A 23,584-nucleotide genomic window follows, 5' to 3' on the forward strand; every position below is an offset into this window, starting at 1 on the left:
AGGCATGTCTTCATTCAAAAAGTGATGAGCATGAAGAATTATCTGCTGCAGAAGATAATGCAAAATCATTGAATATATTCAATAAAGTCGAGCCCGACAATCAATAGATATTGAGAACAAAAGTTTGGACCTCAAGATTCAGCTGAAAAATGACATTGGGAAGACCACACTGAGAATATTGTGCGCAATGCTGGTCACCCAGCTATAGGAAGGATATTAATAAATTGGAAGGGGTGCAGAGGAAATTCATCAGGATGTGGCTGGGACTGAGTTATAGGAAGAGGTTAGAAAGGTTGACATTTTGTTCTTCAGAGTGTGGGAGGCTAAGGGCAATCTTATAGTGCTTTAATCAAAAGAGTTATGGAAGAAGGGTTTTCTCACAGTCTTTATCCAGAGTATATCATTCCAGAACCAAAGGCCAGAGGTTGAAGGTGAGAGGGGAGAGATTTAAGAGGAAACTGAGAGGGTGGTCCATGTCTAGAAAGGGCTATTGTAAGAATCCGTTGAAGTTGGCAGAATTTTTATATTCAGAAGTTATTTAGACAAATGTGGTCAGCAAGGGCTTAGAAAGACATGGTCCAAGAGCAGGCAAATAGAACCTCCCTAGAATGCCAACTTGGTCTGTTGGGCTGAAGGGCCAGTTCCATACTACATGACTCTCTGCCTCTAAGAGTTAGCAAACTTATGGCCTATGAGATATGGGGAAAAAGCAAAAAGAGGGTAGTGAATTTGAATGAACAATGATGTATGGCGTTAGAAAGTTAATTGGTCACATGGATATGTTTGGGCAGCAGAAACTCATGGATCAAAGGTCCTGTTACCATGCTATATCTCTAAATGTTAAAAAAAAAAAGAGAAGCTGAAAGGCCTCAATGGGTCATGAAGCATCCACAGAGAGTAATGGTCGGTCACCATTTTGAGTCGGGATCTTTTATCGAGACTGGATATGAATGATCATCTGTGAATGGTGGACCAGGCTCGAAAGCAAGAATTTATATCTGTAGGCTGAAAGAGTGGTTAAATTGGTTCAAAAAATTTGAACAGCTGTGATTGAGTAAATTGTAAGCATTGGCTCAAGGATGAGTAAGAAATATGAACCAAATGTGCAAAGGTAAGTACAAGTGATCATCAATTCTGGTTAGTAATTGTTACCAAAGACAAATATGTCTTCCAGTGTCTTCAGAAAAAAGTTGGACAAAACTGATACTTATCAGAAAATTAAATAAAGTGCGGACTTCACTTGTTACTTCTGAGTTTCCATGCAATATAGTTGCAGGAGTAGGCCATTCAGCCCTTCAAGCCTGTACCATCATTGAGTACAAATTCATAGCTGATCATGCAACCTCAATTCCCCATTCCTAGTTTCTCTCTATGATTTGTCAAAAGGGTCAAATCCAATTTTTTCATGTTATTGCCTTTTAATGGAGTATCAGTGCTGTGGGAGAATATACCAAGACTTTTTTTAAAAATTTCTGAGAGAATATTTAAATATTTAATTAACCCTTCTGTCATTCTGAACCTTGCAGATAAAATTGATTAATGCTTGATTAATAAAGTTGTAATGAGTAAGCATTTCTGTTCCCAAGTCATTTTTCCATTGGAACTTGTCTAATTTTCCTCATCAATATTCATAATTCATTTATAGTATAGCATCACAACTTACTTATTTGGGGATCAGGAGTCGCTGATTCTGCCTTGACTGGTGCAGATTTTAAAAAGTTGCCCATGACAGTCCTTAGCATTTGTGCATTAAAAACTGTGGATAGAAAACATGATCTTTCAAAAATAGTACTAAATAGAGCTGTTATTTATCAGATTGGCAGACTTCATCAAACTGCCAGATATGAATGGGAGCATGGATCACATAGTGGAAAATGTTTGAGGAATACAGAAAGTGCAGATGTTGGACCAAACAATGAGGAGCTGGAGGATCACCAAGTCAGGCAGCATCCATGGAGAGAAGTGGACAATCAACATTTTAGATCAGGACCCCTTTCTTTTTGAGCCAAACTAAAACAATGACTGCCCATTTCCACTGGTCTCAAAAACATTTGGGACCCTGGATGATGTCAATAGCCTAGACCTTTGCTTCACTTAGTCTTTTGTCGAAAAAAGACCTGGTTCCATCTAATTTGCTTTCTACCATTGAGGTAGTTATATGTTAGCAAATAACAGAGGACACCTGGTTAAGGTCAGCAGAGGAATGTTAACTTAGAGTGCCTAAAATGCATTGCCGGGGATGGTGATGGAGGGTGATACCATGGGGTCATTCAAAAGACTCTTAAATAAGCACATGCATATGAGAAAAATAGAGGGTTGTGGGTGTAAGGTAAGGATTGTTGTGGAGTACGTTTCCATAGGCCAATGCAACATCATGGGCTGAAGGGCCTGTTCTATGTTCTGTGATGTAACTAAAATGGAGCTGGGAGCTTCTGGCAATCAATTGGCACATATTGATCTATAGCTGATGTCTATTGGTGGACATTTTACGAGCAATTTAGTTGGAATGTATTCTTTCACTGTTGCGAAAAATATGTAAAGCAAAATTATGCCCATTTTTGGACCTAGCCCCTTCCAGTGCTGGCAAGAATTTTGACCTCTGACTTCTTGTCAACCTTTTTTTAGCTCCAGAAATACAAGTTGCAAATTCAAATCCAGGCTCACATGTGGGCCTAGCAAGTTCTGTAAATAGAAAGCAAGATCACCATCTCCCTCAAATTCATTGCTTCGTGATCATAGAAAAGGCCAGCTCTGTCAATCCCAGAAAGAAGGGAATAACCTGAAGTTGGAGAATTGACACCCACAACATGAACAGATGGAAAATGAAGCTTTGTACCTTGATCTTCCTTTGTGCTTGTTGAAACGGTGCCAGAAGGCGCCAACTGCAAAGAGAGATTGAGAGTGGGATGGTAAATTAAAATGGCTGAATGTCCCTCGACCTGAAACATTTTACTGATTCTCTTTATGCAGATGTGACATTGACCTGCTAAGTGTACCAGCATTTTTTGTTTTAAGTTCAAAAGATAGATTGCAAGAAGTTGTTCCACAAGCACAGATATTGAGATGGGAGTGAAATTGGGGGGGGGGGGGTGGGGGTGGGAGGTATATACATAGAAACATACAGCACAGTAACAGGGCCTTTTGGCCAGCTTACATGCAATTGACCTTCAACCCCATTGTGCTAACTGCTACCCAAAATTGGAGATGAGGAATAAAATAAAGGGAATCTGATGAATGTTTTTTTTCACCCAGAAAGAGATTGAGATCTGGAATGTTCTGGTCAAGAAGATAGTAGAGATTAGCATTCCCATGCCATTTAAGAAGCATCAAGGGACAAATACTTGACTGCCCAAGGTACAGATGCTGCTGACCAAGTGCAGGTAAATGGTATTAATATGGAGGAGTACTTAGTGATTGCCATAGCTATGATGGACCAAAAGGCTATTTCTGCACTGGACAGCTCTATGAATCTGTACCTCAAGGTTAGAGATGAAAACCTCCTCTCCCTGCAAATTAGTATCCTCTGATGGATAAGTCACCTTGGGCTCACAGCATACAATTATTTTGGCATTAATTGTTGGCAACAATCCCTTTGTTAAATCAGAAGGCTATCGATTCAAGTTTCAATCTAGAGATTTAAGAGTAAAACTTTTGTGTGGAACACAAGGTGTGTGTTTCATTTTACAGATTAGATCTGTGGTTAATATGTGAGCAAAAAGCTATAGCACCACGATAAGTTGTCCTGCTGACCTGAACAGTACTTACTAATTACCCCACATGGAGTCTAAAGCAGGATGTTTCACTTCATTAGAGTATTATGAAAACTAGCTGAGTCCCATGTTTTTTTTCAAAAATATACTGTTAGTTAAAAAATGGTTTGAGATATCCTGGAGTCTTAAACGTTGCTGTACAAATGTGTAGGAAATAAAAATGTCATGCAGATGTAGTGCGACGTTAGCAGTCATGTTACATTCTTGAGAGCAACTGTTCGGCTTTCAGTATTTGTTGCTTCTGACCTATGAATGCTCAGAGCTGACATTGAGTGTGTGAAGTGAACAAGTGTTCTTTTCTTCGATGTTAGCATTCCGTAAATCAGTTAGGTGAAAACACTGAACAAAAGAGTGATTATAAACATTTCACAGATCTCTGTTCCTTTGGGATTTTTTTTAAGTAAAACTTCCCAAGTGTGATCATACTGTCCTTTTGTACAATAGACCTGGATATCAAACACTCTGATTTCAATAGCTGCACAATAATTGAAACAGATTTTCTTCAACGTCTGATTGTGTTATTGCTGACTGAGAGTACTTCAAATGAAAACAGAAAATTCCCAGAAACATTGAGCAGGTGAGATAGCATTAATGGGAAGAGAAACAGGGTGAACATTTCAGGTTGAAGACCTTTTGGCAGAAAAGAGGAAGTATTGAAATGATTGAGATGGGAAGGGGTGAATAGGACAAAGGGAATATCTCTCCTAGGGTGATGCTAAGACTGCCATGGAGATAAGTTAACATAGGCAACTAAAGAGAGAGAAAAAGGTGCAAACCCTATAAGTGGGGACAGCAAGAGAGTGAGAATACAGAGAATGGAACATGAAAAGGTATAAAATACAAGCTGTAGTTCACACACATCAAATCAAATTGTATTAATGTGGAAAGAAAATCTGAGGCAATGTCACAGATAGATGACTTATATGCCCAGTTCTTAAATAAAGAAATCAGGTTATCAGAAGACATAGAACTCGATTTTGAGTCTGAAAGGCTCTAATATGCCAAGGTGAAAGATGAGATACTGTTTCTCAGCGTTACATTTGGTGCCTTTATAATAGTGCAGAAGACCAAAAGTCAGTATGGGAGTGGGAGGGAGAATTGAAGTGGCCATGAACAGAGAACAGGCACCTCAGAGGACTGAATGCAGGTGATCCACAAAGTGGTGTCCCACTCTGTATTTGTTTTCTGCAATGTCTAGGAGACAGCATTATGAACACTAAATGCACTTCTCTAGATTTGAAAATTTAAATCGCCACAACATCTGCAAAGACTTTAAATTGGTTATAACAATGGTTGTGAAAGATACTGAGTTCAGCATGTTCAATTCTAGATTATAATTTCACATCTCACCTAGACTTTGCAAGTATATTTTATTTAAACATGAAATGCCACTGTTGAGCTTTCATTTTCTTTATTGTGTTTTGACCAAATAATTTCCAGATATTTTTCTTGGGCCTGTAGCTACGTGACAGCATCTTGCCTTTTGAGTCAGAAGATAAGAGATTTGCAGTAATCTTCAGCTCCCTATGTATATGACTTCAGCTGATGTTCCATTCTAGTACCAAGAAAGTGCAGGGCAGTCAGCAGCTTTGTCTTTCACTTGAAATGATAAGCTGATGCCCTGGTAAAAAGTTCCTGCAAGACTATTGTAAAAACAGGTACAAATATGATGTTCAAAAGATATTTGGACAGATGTATTGATAGGAGGACGACATGCACAGTAAATGGTAGGACACTGAGGAGTGCGGTAGAACAGAGGGATCTGGGAATACAGATACATAATTCCCTGAAAGTGGCAAGACAGGTGGATAGGGTTGTAAAGAGAGTGCTTGGCTCATTGGCCTTCATAAATCAAAGTATTGAGTATAGGAGTTGGGACATTATGTTAAAGTTGTATAAGATATTGGTGAGGCCAAATTTGGAGTATCGTATGCAGTTTTGGTCACCTAACTGCAGGAAAGGTATCAATAAGATTGAAAGAGTGCAGAGAAGATTAACTAGGATGTTGCCTGGACTTCAGGAACTGAGTTACAGTGAAAAATTAAACAGGTTAGGACATTTTTCCCTGGAGCATAGAAGAATGAGGAAAGATTTGATAGAGGTTAAGTGAAATACAAAGCAAAGGACATGGGTTAAGGGTGTACACTAGGAGGAACTTCTTCACAGAGAATTGTGGGAGAGTAGAACAAGCTGCCAGATGAAGTGGTGAATGCGGGTTCAATTTTCACATTGAGGTAAAATTTGGACAGGTATATGGATGGGAGGGGTATGTATGACTATGGCCTGGGTGCATGTCAATGAGACAAGGCGGAATAATAGTTTGGCACAGACTAGAAGGGCTGAAGTGCCTGTTTTCTGTGGTGTAATGTTCTGAGGTTCTATGGTTCAAGAAAGATATTGGACCACCTGAACAGAATTAGTTCCTCAGGAAGATGCAGTAAGAGAGTGATGTTTGACAAAATTTTTTTGAGGATATAATGAGCGCAGTGGATAGAGAGGAACAGGTGGATGTAACGTACTTGGATTTTCAGAAAGCATTCGATAAGTTGCCTCATAAAAGAATTCCATAAGACAAGGAAGCTGGAGGAGGGGGTGGAATATTAGCATGGATAGAAGATTCATTAACCAATAGAAGGCAGAGAATTAGGACAAAATGGTATTTCTCTAGTTGACAATCAATGATGAGCAGAAAGCCACAAGGGTCAGTGCCAGGACAACAATTGTTCACGATATACATAAACGATTTGGAATAGGGGACTGAGTATAGTGTATCTGTGTTTGCTGTTGACACTTTATGAAACAGAAAAATAAATTGTGGAATGCATGCAGAGTCTGGAGAGTGAAATAGAAAGATTAAGTAAGGGGGTATGGGACTGGCAAATGTAAGGTCATCACTTTGGAAGAACAGTAGAAGATCAGATGATTATTTAAATGATGAACAACTGTAGAAGCCTGTTGTGCAGAGGGACTAAGGAGTCCTTGTGCATGGATCACAAAAGGTTGGTTGCCAGTTGCAACAGTTGCAAGAAAGCAAAAGCAATATTGGCCTTCATTGTCAGAGGGACTGAACTTAAGAGCAAGAAAGTTCTGATGCTCAAGATGATAGTAAGCCGCACCAGGGGTATGGCATGCACTTCAGGTATCCTTACTTGAGAAAGGATATACTGGCTTTTGAGGCACTGCAGCGGAGGTTCACAGATGAGGAGTTTTTAGCCTACGACAAGATTGAGTAATCTGCAATGATATTCATTGGAATTCAGAGGAATGAGAGGGGGTCTTATGGAAACATAAAATTTTGGACAAGGATAGATTGCCACTGGTAGGCAAGGTGAGAACTAAGAGGCAGAGCCTCAAGAATCAGGGGTAGAGATTTGGAATGGAGATAAGGGGCTCTGCTTTCCCTGACAATAGTGAATCTGTGGGATTCTCTGCCCAAGAAAGCATTGGAGGGTGCTTCATTGGATATATTTAAGATAGAATTATATAGGTTTTTGAATAGTAGGGGAATTAAGGAATATGGGGAAAAGGAAGATAATTTCATGGCCAGATCAGCCATGATCTCCGTGAATAGTGGAGCAGGATTGATTGGTTAAATGCAGATAATTGGGACTATCCCAGGATGGTTGACATGGATGAATTGGGCTCTATTCTATGAGAAAGCAAAATATTTCTCTCTATTATTCTATTCATTCTTCTTTCCTCAGCTGGTATGATTTTCTCAGCTGGTATGATTGCATTTGAGGGGCACTTCAGAAAAATATCAAAAATGTGAGAACATTTGTCTAGCTTCAAAAACAAAATTCAGGGCAGTTTTCCAACTAGCTACTGTGGTATGAGATCAATCAGCTGAACCTTAAAATAAGGCAACTGGGGTTAAAGTGCAGACCAAAGTTTCCATGAGCTCAGCTTCAGAGAAAAAAAATCTCTAACCAATGCACATGTGCATACTTTTGAACCAGTGATCAAAACCATATATTCATAAATGATTTCAAAGTAATGGGGAACTTTATACGTTATTGTGCTTAGTTTGTCAGCTTGTGACATCAAGATTTTAAATATACTACATTAATGAAATAACTTTTTTTAAGATTGTTTGTTTCATTTAAAACCATATTTTCTGCCTCTGGGGACAAAATAGAAGTTAATGCTAAAAGGAATGGGGTTGGATATCATTTTAATTTTTGGGGAGAATTGATGGTTTCACTTTTTGGAAGAAATTGGATGCAATAATTGTTACGCACATACTATCATAATTCATCTGACTTGCCTTCTGTGCATAATATTTAAATGGTGAAAATTAATGTCTGGCAGGCATCAAGAAAATCTCTTTCACAAAAGGTAACATTTTTGGAGTCCTATAGAAACCTCAAGTGGCGCCTCAACAGATTTCCAAGACCTCATAAACAACCTTATAGCCAGTAGTTACTTTTGCCATTGAGATGTATTTTTAAAAGCCCATAAGCCTGCTTCCCTTTCTATAAGATCAGGACTGATTCTGTGCTCAAAATCAAATTTGGTAACCAATTTTAATATCCTTTAATTTTTTTTTAATATCTAGAAATCTATTGACCTCAGAATTGAATGTGCACAAGCGCAGAGAATCCACAGACCTGTGATGTAGAGAATTTTTTTTTTTAAACGGCATGGTCCCACAAAAGTTAGCAAACAATGACCAGTTGGGGGTTTCCCCTAACCAATATAACCAAATGGTTCACTTGGCTATTTGGGAGTGCAGCTAAAAGATGGCTGCTTTATTATAAGCTTGGTGTCACAGCGCAGCTTCTTTCTGAAGGACAATAATAATACAGGTGGATTTTTAAAGACAGTTCAATAACGTAAAACCTAAATAGTGCAAGCTGATTTATTTTAAATTTGTGGTTTACCGTATGTTATCCATTTTATCGTCGACTACCCCGCCCCTTTTTTTCCCCAAAATTGGGTGTTTTTTTGTATGGCCCACATAAAAATTGGTCGATCCCCCTATTTTTGGTTCTGACCACCCATCCATCAAAACTGATGCTTCACAAACCCTCACCCCAGCCAACTGGCCACCGGAGCTCTCAATGCCCTGGATTCCCGCCCATCTAAACCCCAGATGGCCCAGGGGCCTACCCATCCGAACTCCCAGCCACAAATCCTTCCCCAGCCACCTGCTCAACTGAATTCCTGACCATGGATCCTTGCCCTGGCCACCTGTCCATACAAACTCCCAACCGAGGATCCTCGTTTCAGCCACCCATCCATCCGAGCTCCTGTCCACGGACCTTCACCCAGGCTGCCTGCCCATCCATACCTCTGACGCCCCAGCCACCCTTCCCTCTGAACCCCTGACCATAGATCCTCCCCAAACCTACTGCCCATCTGAGCTACCTGAATGACACAGGTATTTCATGAAGTCAAAAATATGACCCATGTAAAAGTTGACCCACCCCCACCCTTTTCTGGTCCAAAAATGTGGACCAAAACATTCAATGATTACATAAGTATATAAGGACATTTCAATAACGGAATTTAAACGTTTCAGCTACCCTGTTGAGCCTTGAGCTCATGGATCTGGATCATTGCTATGGGCCTCTAGAATGCTTGTTGTGTACCTTCAACACTGTTTATTATATATTGCGTTGCAATGGATTGCAAAGCATTGCCTGAAGGGAATGCAAATTTAGATTTGATATGCACTTTTCGTTTGAAAGTTACTATTTTGACAAATAAGAAAAATATTAATCAAGTAAGAGCATGGGAATGGATTAGCTTGCCAAGGAGACAATTTAATCATTATAGATTAGGAGATTCCCCTAAGTGTAAAAGATTCCAGAGAGAAGGTACGTGTCCTTCATCAGTATCTCTATGATATTCACTCCCGGAAAGTTGAGAGTATGGTGATGATGTAGATATGTATTGAGTTTGTTATGAGCTCCTGTGATCTTGAGTTTCAAGAACAGTAAGGAGCATGTAACCCTATATCTGACCCTCTCTCCAACCTTGAAAATACAGGTTTAGTGCAATGCACAAGGAGCAGATCCAGAGGGGAGGTGCATCCAGATAATACATTGAATCACAATGTTCTACTTCCAAATGAAATCTAAATAACTGAACAATATACTCAAATGGTTTACAAAATTATACTACACATAGATAAAACTTGTCCAGCAGTCATGTGATGCATTTTTGCAAGTTGCTGAGTTTTCTGAGATTTATTTTGATTAATTAGTCAACTCCTCTCACATTTGTATAATCTTTGACATAGCTGAAAGTCTATGCCCTGCTATTTTATATAGAATAGCTTATTAACAACTCAGAGTATAAGTTAATTGCACCTACAATCTTAGTCCAATGCATCACCAAACATATTGTGATGGGGTTATATTATATTTTATATTATATATTCTTTTTTCTTTGGCTTGGCTTCGCGGACGAAGATTTATGGAGGGGGTAAAAAGTCCACGTCAGCTGCAGGCTCGTTTGTGGCTGACAAGTCCGATGCGGGACAGGCAGACACGATTGCAGCGGTTGCAGGGGAAAATTAGTTGGTTGGGGTTGGGTGTTGGGTTTTTCCTCCTTTGCCTTTTGTCAGTGAGGTAGGCTCTGCGGTCTTCTTCAAAGGAGGTTGCTGCCCGCCAAACTGTGAGGCGCCAAGATGCACGGTTTGAGGCGATATCAGCCCACTGGCGGTGGTCAATGTGGCAGGCACCAAGAGATTTCTTTAGGCAGTCCTTGTACCTTTTCTTTGGTGCACCTCTGTCACGGTGGCCAGTGGAGAGCTCGCCATATAACACGATCTTGGGAAGGCGATGGTCCTCCATTCTGGAGACGTGACCCATCCAGCGCAGCTGGATCTTCAGCAGCGTGGACTCGATGCTGTCGACCTCTGCCATCTCGAGTACTTCGACGTTAGGGATGTAAGCGCTCCAATGGATGTTGAGGATGGAGCGGAGACAACGCTGGTGGAAGCGTTCTAGGAGCCGTAGGTGGTGCCGGTAGAGGACCCATGATTCGGAGCCGAACAGGAGTGTGGGTATGACAACGGCTCTGTATACGCTTATCTTTGTGAGGTTTTTCAGTTGGTTGTTTTTCCAGACTCTTTTGTGTAGTCTTCCAAAGGCGCTATTTGCCTTGGCGAGTCTGTTGTCTATCTCATTGTCGATCCTTGCATCTGATGAAATGGTGCAGCCGAGATAGGTAAACTAGTTGACCGTTTTGAGTTTTGTGTGCCCGATGGAGATGTGGGGGGGCTGGTAATCATGGTGGGGAGCTGGCTGATGGAGGACCTCAGTTTTCTTCAGGCTGACTTCCAGGCCAAACATTTTGGCAGTTTCCGCAAAGCAGGACGCAATATGTCTTTAAAAGAGATAGATTGTGGGTGGTTTAGAGTAGGTAATTTCACAAACAGAGAAACATTTCACATCTTATTTAAAAAGCAAGAGCTTGGCTGAAGCCAGTCATGCAGGCACCAGTGGCTTGGCAAAAGACAATGGGACAGTTTTGGAAGGAATTTTAAAAAGCAGGTGCAAATAAACAGTCCAGACTCAATGTGCTGATAAAGATCTTTTCAAGGATTGGGTTGGCTCTGCAAGAGGATCTGGTTTTTGCAAGCAGAGAGAGAGAAAAAAACCAAACAGGATATGTGTGTGTGAGAGAGAGAGAGAGAGAGAGAGAGATAACTGACTTCTGCAGTGGCTTTTGAAAGCTTGTGGAAAACCCCATTTTGAAGACATCTTGTGCATTCTGAGTTCAGCCTGTTGAAATGCTCTTGTGGTCCTTACAAGAAGAAATGGCTGGCTAGCGTTTCTCCTGAAATAAGGGAAACAAGAGGAACTCTGTGGTGACCTGGAAGAAGAGGTTATCATTTGGAAAACCCATGATGGGGCAAGTTTCTTTGGCAAGACATTGAAGTACTGTTTGTGGGAAATCAGTTTGTGTGTGTCCAATGAGTTACAAATCTCTCTCTGAAACCAACTAGAATGTTCCTGAGGGGTAACTATTTATCTTTAAACTCAAGAGTCTTGTGAAAATTCATAAATGTTAAATTCTGTGCACAGTATGAGAATTGCCTGATACCGGTGAACTAAGAGGAATGAGAAGTGAGATTGGACTGTGAATCAAATAACTTTTCTGAATTTCCATACACATTAAATGCACGTATGCTTAAAATTAGAAGGGGGTTTGGTTAGGTTAAACTAACAGTAATAAGTTAAAATTTGATCCTGTTTTTATGTTTAAAGAAAATTAAAAGTAATTTTTTTTTAAGTAACCATTTGTCTTGGTGAATTTCTATTGCTGCAGGATTTTGGGGTCCTCTGGGCTCATAACAATATCTATCTTGAGACAGTTTATCATATACATTTCAAAAATGTTATTTCACTATTCTATTTTTAAGATTTTTACATTTTAACTAACATGCACTTCCTCATTAATATATATTTTTTTGAAACAACCTTTTGATTTAGCTGCTCAATGAACATCATGTCCTCCTTTACAACTTTTGATACTGCATGATAAAGCTTCTTTCAGTCAGTGTGCTGCTCCTTCTCTGGTTTACCAAATCAATGTAAAACATTTAGAATTATAATTCTTGGAATGAGTTGTGAGGCTTTTATTTATTGTTCATTCCCATTTCCCATGGATAATTGTTCAGATCACATTCTGATAACTGCATGGCTTTCAAGAACAAAAACAAATTCAGAACTACCAATCTGAAATAAAAACCATGAATGCCTTAAAAACTAAGCTGTGCGTTCATGAGTGTGTGTGTGTGAGTGTGTGTGTGTGTGTGTGTGCATGCGCGTGTGTGTGTGTGTGCATGCGTGATGCGTGTATGTGTGTGTGTGTGTGCATGCGCGTGTGTGTGTGTGTGCATGCGTGATGCGTGTATGTGTGTGTGTGTGTGTTTGTGTGTGTGTGTGTGTGTGTGTGTGTGTGTGTGTGTGTGTTTGTGTGTTTGTGTGTGTGCGTGCGTGCGTGCGTGAGTGTGTGGAGAGAGATCGAGATCAGATTAATAGCCTTACATTGCAACAGAATTAGAAATCAAATAAGTTGCAGACAGTTGGGCATGTGGAAAGAACAAAAGGATTATCTCTAATCGGGTAGAGACCAAGAGACACTGTGATCCAAGTGGTGGTGGAGGCAGATGAAAGAGACCATTGAAGGCTTGTTAGTCAAACTGGTGACTGTTCTTGAGAAATGTTAAATAAATGGAGATGAATGAGCACAAAAGAGAAAAAAAATGTTACCATGAGCTACAAAACATTGCAGTTACTGGATAAAAGGCAAGAGAGAATGGAATTATCCATTTGAGAAGGGAGCATCTGTGGAGAGAGGAACAACTGAATTAATATTTTGGGTTTGAAATGTTCATCAAAACCTCCTAAGTTTTGATTCAAAATTTGAAAATGCCAGCTATTCAAAATTTTGGAATTCCGTGTTGAGGACCTGTGCAAAATGTAAAATCAGACGATCAGATGTGATGTTCAAGCCTACATTGAGCATTGTTTAAAAAATATAAGAAGCCAATAAAACATGAAAACATTGGGATATGGAATTCAACGGTAGATATCTGGAAGCTCTTGATTATGGACTGAATGAGATGCACAGCAAAGCACAACCCAGTTTATACTTGATGTGTAGAGAAGAAAACATTGTTGTTTGGATCAGTAGCTGGTAGTAATATAAAATATAAAAGGGCTTGCTGGGTAACCTCAGAGGATACAAGCACGTTAGCCATTTCAGTAGCACATATAGGCTAGAATGCTGGGTAAAAATGACCCAGTTTTCTAGCAGAATGTCAGCGGTATTTGAAATGTTATGAGAATCTAGCAGCTTTCTGATAACTAAAAAAAAATTAAATGTTTTACTCTTATTACATTTGTAAAATAATTTACGTATGTTACATTAAAAATTGAAATCGTGGATTCTTTGATTCTATTTCAAGGCCTTACCATTACCCTAAACACAATATTAACGGCACCAATACACCTATGAATTTTGTAATGATAAATATGAAATTAAACTCTTACCTTTCTTTAATTCAGCTTGCATTTAGCATCAGAAGCCCCTAGTATGCTTTCAGATTCCAGAGTCTGAACTTAAAGTAATTTCAGTTCAGCGAGTCTTCTTTACATAATACAATTGGCTTCTGTGGTGCAAAAATGATTCCCCTGCATTGAATATACTTGGAGAAAAGATCTTTGCAGGAGAAACATTTAAGCTACAAACCTTCATGTTTGACAGGATGGGTGCCAAAATGACAGCGTTTAAAAGCAGTAAGTCTGCTCACAAAAATAGAAGCTGCTCTGACAAACACATGGGTTTCCTGGCAAAGTCTGTTTCCCAATCTGATATTTCAGTTGAGTTCCATTGCAAAACAGATGCGAAAGCATTCTGCAGATGACAGTAACTTCCTCAATATAAAGAAAAGAAAGTTCAATTCCAAATATCCTCACCAGTCAAATCATATATCTAGAAATTTAATTGTATGTTGTCATTTACTTCAGTCATACATCAGTGAAAATGGCCTTTTTTCAGAGCTAAGCTCATTCAGCCACAGCAGCAGACAGTAAATGTGTACATAAAGTAGCAGCTGTATGTGGTGACTTACTGCCAAAATTTAGCCCTGTTGGTGTCTGTGGAAGGAAACTTATGCAGTCAGTCAAATATATACTTGCTATGCTATATGTGCGATGGCCCAAACAACCAAAGATGAACCCATGGCAGATTTTGACCATTAAGACTTTTTAATCTCACATTGCATCATTTAACCCTGCAGGTTATTGTAAACTTTATGGATTGCTGCTCCCTTCATTCTCGTGCAGTGCATTTTAAATTTGGACAACCTTTCTATTTCTGCAATATCCAATAATTCACCACTTGTTAAAGGAAATAGTTTATCTCTAATTTCCATCTCAAAATTTTTATTTTACATAGGTTGGCACCACATCATGGACCAAAAGACCTGTACTCTACTGAAATGTTTGAAAACCATTCATCATTTTTAATCTTCTGTAAGGAGTGATACTTCATTTTCTGTAATGTCTCGAAATGACAGATCTCTCAGCCTCTAGTAATCTAAACAAAACTCTGACGTAATTCCAGAGTTAGTTACCCAGCAATGTAAACTGCAGGCTTCCCTCCAGCAGGAATGCCATATGCTGAACACAGATCATTGTGTCCCATCCCAAAATTCTTGTGTAGCCAAATTGATGCAGTTTCTTTAAAAAGTAGTTTTGTAAAGTGTCCTTTAAAAGTTCAAATATTGATTTCCTGCAATTTCCACCTTTTCTTGTTCTGAGGAAAGATCATGACTTGAAACTTTCGCATTTCATAGCCTGAGTTTTTCAAATTTCAAGCACAGTCTTTTTAACTAAACTTTTTCCCATCTCGAAGGACTGGCCTTTTGCTGAAAAATACTTATTTCCAAACTAGATTCTTTCTGTGATCACTGAAATTGAACCTTTCCTGAACTAAACTTAATTTTTGTGTGATTGCCATTACTCATAGATGTTTGGATTGCTTCTCTATCCAAACAACATTTGTTTAATTGTGATCTTATGAAATTACTTCCCTTTTTTAATTATTATATAGCTTTCTTATTTCTGCTGAAAGATTTGTCTCCTTTTTGCTGTCAAGAGAAAACATACAGTCATGTTTCAATTCCATTCTGTTCCTTAACTCTACCAAATAGATTCAACTTTACAACTCCCATGAATATTGTCCCACTAGAGATCATCCTTGAGGATCACTGCCATTCCATGCCTTTTTTCCCATCCCTCCCAAATTCCCTGTACCCAGAATGTCCTTTCCATCTTCCCCCCTTTTCTCACCATGATTATGCCAAGTCTTTATGATGTCCTGTGCATTATAAACCTGTACAATGATTCAGCAAGCATGCTTCCAACTCCCTTATTGATACATATGCATTTGTGTTAATTGACTGGTTTGACTTCTTTTTATTCTTGTTTTCCCTAAACTATTCTGTGTTCTTTTGGATCTATTCATCAAATATTTGGTGCACCTTGTATTTTTGCTCAGGTGTTGCTCTTCATGCTATCTCATCAGCTTAAATGCTTCCAAATCCTAGTGACCTGCTTCTGTTCCTTTGTCATGTGATCTCGTGAAATCAATTTTGCTAATCAGGCAAGAGATCTTGGAGCAAACTATGAAAAGCTGGAGGGTATCAATGGATCAGTTAGCATTTGTGGAGATAAATGATCACTCAAAATTTAAGGACCCTTTATCAAGACTTATAGGAAGGAGAGATAGCAATAATTTTAAAAAAGGTGCAAGGGACAAGAGGTGATAGGATATGGAACAAATGAAGGTGAGAGAGAAGTGGAGAGACATAGAGGAAGGGAGAACCACTAGAAGTGGAGGAGAGAGGTTTGAGAGAAAAGTAAGAACAGGGGACAGATAGAAACAGCAAAACATGATTGGAGTGGGGTTCACCTAAAATTGGAAAATTCAACATTCATGCAGTTTAAAACTCAACTCCCTGGGAGGAACATAATGTGTTGTTGCTCAAGATTGCATTTGACCTTGGCAGATATGTCTGTGTAAGAATGGTGAGGGAAGATGGAAATAGCTGGTAATCAGGAGGTCCAACTTGCACCTATAGGAGGATCTTGGTCCCAGCCCCATCCAGGAGTACCATTCAGTTTACATTTGTACTTCATCCATAGAAATTATCCCAATAACTCGTGAATTTATAGCTCTTATTTCTGCACATTCCCACCTGGTACTCAAAAAATGACGTTAAACCACCTGGCCAGTCAATCTGCGACAGCTCGTGCAAGCAGTTCAGTCTATCCTTTTCCATATGGCCCCGGATTGTTCCTGCATATACATATCTATCTTGCTGCTTTTTGGTTCCAGATAATAGTCACCTTTTATCTAAAATACTTTTGTCCCTGAACTCACAGAACATGGAACAAGACAGCACTGTATGCCCCATGATGTTATGCCGACCTATAGAAACCTACTCCACACCAATCTATCCTTCCCTCCCTCACAGTCCAACTTACCTGAATAAATTGGGCATAACAATAAATCGGTGTCCTTTAAAATATCCTCAAATCAAATCATGGGAACTTCTATTTTTGTATCAAAGGATAAGAGGAGAATTAACAGAGATGCACAAGATAATGAGGGGGTTAGGTAGGATGGACAGCCAGCACCTTTATTCCCAGGGTGACAATAGCATTCATTTAAGATGAGTGGAAGCATTCAGATATTTCCACTTTTATGTCATGTTTTTACAACCAACCTGTCAGTTTGGGGAAGGGATGGTGGGACAGAAGAATGCAATGGTGGGTAGGGAACACCATATAGGGAAGCTCAGGGTTTCCTTATGCAGCCCACAATGCATTTTCTGGGTCTGTTTTGTAACAAAAGGAAAATGGAAGGAAAAAAATAGATTTTGGTGAGAATGGTATTTGTCATCAGTATGATATTTCTTGGGAAATTGCACCATTTTTTCTGGTTGGGGCTATGGTAAAAAATTGCTGTTGAGAACCCAAGGCTATAGCAAAGCCTCATTTGCATGTTTTAGTTGAACTCCTCCATCTGGAAGATGAGAAGCAAGGTGAGAAATGCCATTGTGTCCCATTCGGTTTGCACTTGGTGATTATCCACAGCATAAAATCTTTATACTTTTCTTAAGGAGTCAAGTTAAACTAGAAAGGAGATTGAAAATCTGTGAAACATTTGGGTAAATGATAATTCAATATTTCTTCGTTTGGTTCCTTTTAATAAATATCAATATGATATTGAGGTCTCAAAAAGCACTCTATTCAATCTTGTCTCTATTGGATACTTCTTGGCGTGAGCAGGTGGGAAGGTCATATATTCAGTTAGTTGGAGGAGGAGGGAATTTATTGACGGTTTGGTTAGTTAGGGATTGTGTTGATTTGGCACACTGTCTGGAGTTGCTTAAGGTCAGGATGTGTTCAGACCAGAGCCTTCAAGTGGTAGGGGGGAAGTGTGGGCAGTTGTTGAGGAAGAATCCAGAAGAGACTCACAGTAAAGTTTGGAGTCATAGAATCATACAACATGGAAACAGGCCAATCAGCCAACCACATCCATTACTGACCAGAAATTTATCCCATCCTCAGCACATGGCCCATAGCCTTCTGTGACTGGGATATTTAAATGCTTACCACCCATTGCCCTTCTTCCATCAGATGGTAGATTTTGTTGTTCTGGTGGGTAGGCAAAGTAAACTCAGTGAATTACAGCATTGCTTTTTGTAGATGACAGACACAGCAGCCATTTTATAGTGGTCACATTTAAGAAGCATGTTAAGTGCTAAGTAAAGGTGCAGATCAAATTTATACAGTACATTTCTGATTATCCAAAAGCCACTTTACCAAAATTACCAGTTATCTGCAAAAATTTTCAGTGGCAACATGATGCCACAAGTTGAAGAATTTTTTTTTAACCTGCCATGCTCAAGTGGGACACTGACACACTGTTAGCACCATTTTGAATCTAATAGAGTTCTTGTGTACTCAAGTTAAGAATTAAACTTCATTTCATGCTTGAAAAAAATCTTCCCTTGCTCTTTGTGAACTATTGATATTGTACAAGTATTATGCTGATGCCACTGGGCTAGGATTGGAGCGTGAATCTTGGGGGTTCCAGGAAGCTCCATCCTGAGGGTGGCTGGGGCTCAGGTGAGAGTCAGCAGCGTCAGGATCTCCTGCAGGTAGGCAGACTGAATTACCGCTGGAGTCTGCAGTCGAAGTGTCGGGAGCTCCGGTGAGTAGGTGGTCAGGGATTGGGTTAGAGTTTGTGGCCATGATGTCAGGAGCTCCTTCGGGTTGGTGGCCAGGGCTGGAGTTTCCCAGGCAGGGTCTGCAAGGGCGACAGGGAGGTCTCGGGGATCCAAACGGGGACCTTGGGCTCCTGGGCAGGTTTGGCGACAGCAGGGGTGGAGGTGTCAGGATTGGCGACAGCTGATACAAGTATTCTGCTGTTTAAACTGGGCTGCAGATCAGATATCCAGAAAATGCTGTTAACCGATTGGAAACGTACTGTAGTAAATTAGATCCAGGGTATATTTGATTGTTGTTTTCACACCAAAAAGTTTGGAATCATGGTAAAGAAAGTGGTAGAGGTTTTGATAGAATATGTAAAGAGAAATAGTTCATATTGGCAAAAGAGTTAGTAAGCGAAAAACAAATTTCAGATTTTAGGAATAAAAAACAAAGGTAAGAATTCCCATGAAGCTGCAAGTTTCTGTGAATTGAAAATTGCCAGTTGTCAAGGTGGTGAAATCTGATTCATCAACAGCTTTGAAAACAACTTTGAATACCAGGTCTAGTGGGGAAAAGGCAGGGGATAGGGTGGATTTCAATATGTCTTTTGAGAATTATTTACAAGCAAAATGGACAAAGACCTCACACACTGCTGTCTGATGTTATATTAACTCATTTTGAAAAGTTTAGTGATAGTTTCATATTTAAAAGTGGCTTTAATGCAAAAATAATGTGACAAAATTACTTGATAAGGAATTGTGTAATTAGATGGAAGTGCAGCGGGAATTGTCTCAGTGTGAAGAATAGAGAGGAGAGATTGAAAGCTATTTTTCAGACAGGGAGGTGGTTTGTGGTGATGTTCCCAATGGTCAGTTTTTATGAATTTTCATGTCTGTGCCTAGATGTGGTGAGAAACAGTTGTGTATTATGGGAAATTTCTGATCCAGAGAATGTGAGTCACTAAAATTTTGGAAAACAATAAATATTTTGGTGGTTCCCGTGTAATTTTCAAGTCTCAATCCTGAGCTCGATACATGAGTGCAGAAGTGGGAATTTTGTGCAAAACCAAGCTGCTGACAACCTCCTTCCTCTGATGCTGGGGTTGAATGCAATACACCCATGTGTCAGAGAAACTCAGCAGGTCACACAGCATCCTTAGGAGGTAAAGGGTAACCAACACTTCAGGCCTGAGCCCTTCACAGAGTTTTATAATAGAGTTATTTTAGGGCTAAAACAAAATAGGTACAACAGATATAGAGTTACCTTGTGTGTGTGTGTGTGTGTGTGTGTGTGTGTGTGGCTTTTGGACGCTTCAACATGGAAAGCTGGCAGGCTTGTTGAAAACCACATTTTGAAGATGGGTAGTGAGTTGTGAGTTCAGCCAGGTTGAAAACCCTTGTAGTCCTTACATGAGGAAATGGCTAGAGCGTTTCTCCTGAAATAAGGCAAACAAGGGGAACTCTGAGGTGACCTGAAAGAAGAGGTTATCATTTGGAAAACCAATGATGGGGCAAGCTTCTTCGGCAAGACACTGAAGTGGGTGATCAGAGGAAATCAGTTTGTGTGTGTGTCCTAGGAGCAACCGACAAGAATCGTCCAGAGCGGTAACCATTTACCTTTAAGCACCAGAGCCTGGTGAAAATTCATAAATGTTAAATTCTGTGCTCAGTATAAGAATTGCCTGATACCGGTAAACTTGGAAGAGTGAGAAGTGAGATTGGACTGCGAATCAAAGAACTTTCCTGAACATATACACATTACATACATGTGCACTTAGAATTAGAAGGAGGTTAAGTTAAAAGTAATGTTAAAGTTTGATTCTGTTTTTATGTTTAAAGAAAATTAAAAGGAACTTTTGTTTAAGTAACCTTTTGTCTTGGTGAAAATCTATTGTTGCCGGGTTCTGGGGTCCTCCAGACTTGTAACAGTACAAACTCCTTTCAGTCAGTGCCATATTTGAACCCAGAAGGTTGGTGCTGTAACAGCATTGCATTAACCACTAAGCTAACAGTGTTGATCGTCCATTTGACTCCACAGATGCTGCTTGACCCATTGAGTTATTTCAGCAGATTGTATTTTGATCTGCAGTTGTTTAATATTTCTTTTCTATTTTTGTTACTGAGTCACAATCCATAATATGTTCCCCAACATCACAATTGGAATTAGGGCAGTACAGTTCACGTAGCAGATAGTGCAATGCTGTAACAGCGTCAGCGATCAGGTTTCAAATACGGCACTGACTGTAAAGAGTTTGTGTGTTCTTCCCATTCACCAGAATTTTGTCTAAATTTAAATTTGAATCACATGTAGAAATAGTGAAAAAAATATCGAGTAAGTAGATCCTTTCAGTCTTCAAAAAGGAAAATATAAAAACTGAAGGGTTGAATTTAATCTAGTCTTTTAAATAAGCTTCTTTGCACATTAATTTTCAAATGTAATTTGCAGCATTTATTTACAGTTTTAAAAAATCTTGTCTGATGGTTCCAATGTGGGAAAATGGTAAATAAACAGATTCAGGCAGATCAAAAATTACATTTTAAGTGTACATTGAATTAAAATCCTTTTTATTATTAATAGTATTTGGCAGGATTTTGGATTATAAACAGATTCACAATTGGGTAAAATTAACAATTTTACATAGGTGCATTGACAAAAAATTGTTGCAAAGGTTACAAAGTAATTTCAGCGCTCATGAATGTACTTCATTAGAAAAGCAAAATGCTGGAAATCTGAAATAAAAATAGAAAATGTTGGAAATGTTCTGCAAGCCAGACAGTTTCTGTGGAGAGGTAAAAAAGGTAAATGTTTCAGCTCAATGGCTTTTCATTAAAACATGAAATGTTCTTCTTCCTTGAGGGAAAAAAAACTATAAAAATAGCCATTTAGAACATTGAACAGTACCAGCTCTTCGCCTACCTATATAAACCTAGTCTCCATCAATCTAACCCTTCTCTCCTTCACAGCCCAAAGCCTTCCATCTAAGTGCCTAATCAAAGAGCCTTTAAAATATCTGTATATATACAGAAAATGTTCATAATTTTTTTTTAAATTGAGACATACAACATGGTAACAGGCCATTTCATCCCACAAGCTCATGCCACCCAATTTACACCCCAGTATGCTTTGAATGGTGGGAGCAAACCAGCGCCCCCGGTGAAAACCTACATGGGGAGAACTTACAAATTCCTTCTAGACAGCGTGGGATTAGAACCCAATTGCGGTCCTGATCGCTGGGGCTGTAAAGATTTTGCGCTAACCGCTTTGCCATCCGTACCACCAAATTAAAGCTCTTATCAAGATGCAACTTTGAAAATTGCTCCAATGCTATCAGACTGAACTAATGCTGAAAAAGTTCAGGACAGTATAAAACAAATGAATTCACCCATTATATATTAGCAAGGGAACAAGACCAATATGCTAATCATATCCACCACGCCACTTTTTTTTGTCTCAACAAAATAACACTAATTTTACATTGTACAGTAATCCAGGGGTCATCACTGGAATATTGTGAGACAGATTTGAATACCATGACGCGTCTGCTCATATTTGGAAAAATGGACAAAAGGATGTTCTAAGAATCAGGCGCAAGTCTTGTCTTAAAAGGAAAATCAAGAGTTATAAAAGGTGGAAATATTTACAGAGAGAATTTGAAAGCTGAAACCTTCATAACTGAAAGTAAGGTCATCATTGGTAGAGAGATTAAAATGAGGATACTCAAAAAATAGAGAAGCAAAGTTATCTCAGATGGTTGTAGGGGCTTAGAGAAAGGAGATAAGCCATGAACCAATTTGAAAGCAAAGGTGAGAATTTTAAAAGTAAGGTATTGTTTAATTGGGAAGCTGGAAGGTGCGATCATTTTATGAAATAGGAATTGTGAGTTCCTGCACCTGTTTGGGTTGTTGTTTAAAAACACCGAAATGCTGGAGGAACTGAGCCGGTCTTTTCAGTGTCCATAGGAGACAAAAATGTTTTGGACCTGAGCCCTTTCTTCAAGGGATAAGACAGAAGAAGTGAATCTCAGAATTCATGCAATGCCAGCTGGGGCCAGAATCCAGACCAACAAAAGGTGTTAATTGGATATGCTAAGGGATAAAGTAAGAACTTATCATGTTTGTGCAAAAGGAGACAGAATGGAGAGACAGAGATAGAGAAAGGCAACAGGGGAAGAAGGGGTGGGACTTTAATGAAAGCCGATATTAATGCCATGTGATTGGAGGGTGTCCAACTTGTCTGGCAGTACATGAGACCATGGACAGACATGTCAGCAAGGGAATGGGATGGAGAATTGAAATGGGTGGCCACTGGGAGATCCATGCTATTGCAATGTAGAGGGGCAAGGAGCTCCACAAAGTGATCTCCCAGTCTGCATCCAATGTAGAGGAGACCACACATCGGGACCCCCAGATTCAGTAGATGACCCCTTCAGCTTCACAAGTGAAATGTTGCTTCACTTGGAAGAACTGTTTGAGGCCCCAAATGGTGGTGAGGCAAATGGTGTGGGTACAAGTGGAGCATCTCCTGCAGTCAGAGGAGTAGGTCCCGAGGGGACGATTGGTGGGAACGGGAAAGTGGACAAGAGAGTCACGGAGGGAGCCGTCCCTGTGGAAGGCAGAGAGGGAAGGAGAGGGGAATATGTGTCTAATGCTGGGATCACATAGTAGGTGGCAGATTTGGCAAAGGATCTGTTGGATACGCTTTCGTTAAACCCCTCACCCTCCCTTCTTCCCCGATCGCCTTTCCCTATTGTCTCTCCATTCCATCTCCTTTTGCACAAACATGATAAATTCTTACCTTGCCCCTTAACATTTTGTTGGTGTGGATTTGTCCCCTAGCCAGCATTGTCTGAATTCTGAGACTTTCTGAGATTTCCTGCTTCTTCCTTGAAGAAGAGCTCAGATCTAAAACGTTGGCAATATATCTTTATCTCATATACATTCTGAAAAGACCGGTTGATCTCCTCCATCATTTTGGTGTCTTTTTAATACAATCTGCAGACTTTTGTGTTTCCCTGGGATTGTTGTTTAGTAGTATTCCTAGTACTTCACAACTTAATCCCATTTAATA

General features: G+C 39.5%; 2 protein-coding genes across 4 annotated transcripts in view; one reads left to right on the plus strand and one right to left on the minus strand.

Annotated features, from left to right (window-relative positions):
• Positions 1-23,584, plus strand: part of tg (thyroglobulin) — a 344,749-nt gene that overhangs the window by 219,376 nt on the left and 101,789 nt on the right. The window lies entirely within an intron of this gene.
• The window catches only part of LOC138755729 (src-like-adapter), a 49,831-nt gene that overhangs the window by 25,547 nt on the left and 700 nt on the right, over positions 1-23,584 (minus strand). Inside the window, exons 1-3 of one of the 3 annotated variants that reach the window (XM_069922223.1) lie at positions 13,784-14,082; positions 2,837-2,882; positions 1,664-1,756 (exon numbers count right to left, since the gene is read on the minus strand). In XM_069922223.1, coding sequence (XP_069778324.1) covers positions 1,664-1,742 — 79 coding nt within the window. In that variant the 5' untranslated portion in view covers positions 1,743-1,756; positions 2,837-2,882; positions 13,784-14,082. Of the gene's footprint in view, positions 1-1,663; positions 1,757-2,836; positions 2,883-10,091; positions 10,486-13,783; positions 14,083-23,584 lie in introns of those variants that run through there. The other 2 variants (XM_069922222.1, XM_069922224.1) reach the window with 2 other exon arrangements.

The sequence above is a fragment of the Narcine bancroftii genome, chromosome 2 (genome assembly GCF_036971445.1).
Source record: "Narcine bancroftii isolate sNarBan1 chromosome 2, sNarBan1.hap1, whole genome shotgun sequence".
Taxonomy (NCBI): domain Eukaryota; kingdom Metazoa; phylum Chordata; class Chondrichthyes; order Torpediniformes; family Narcinidae; genus Narcine; species Narcine bancroftii.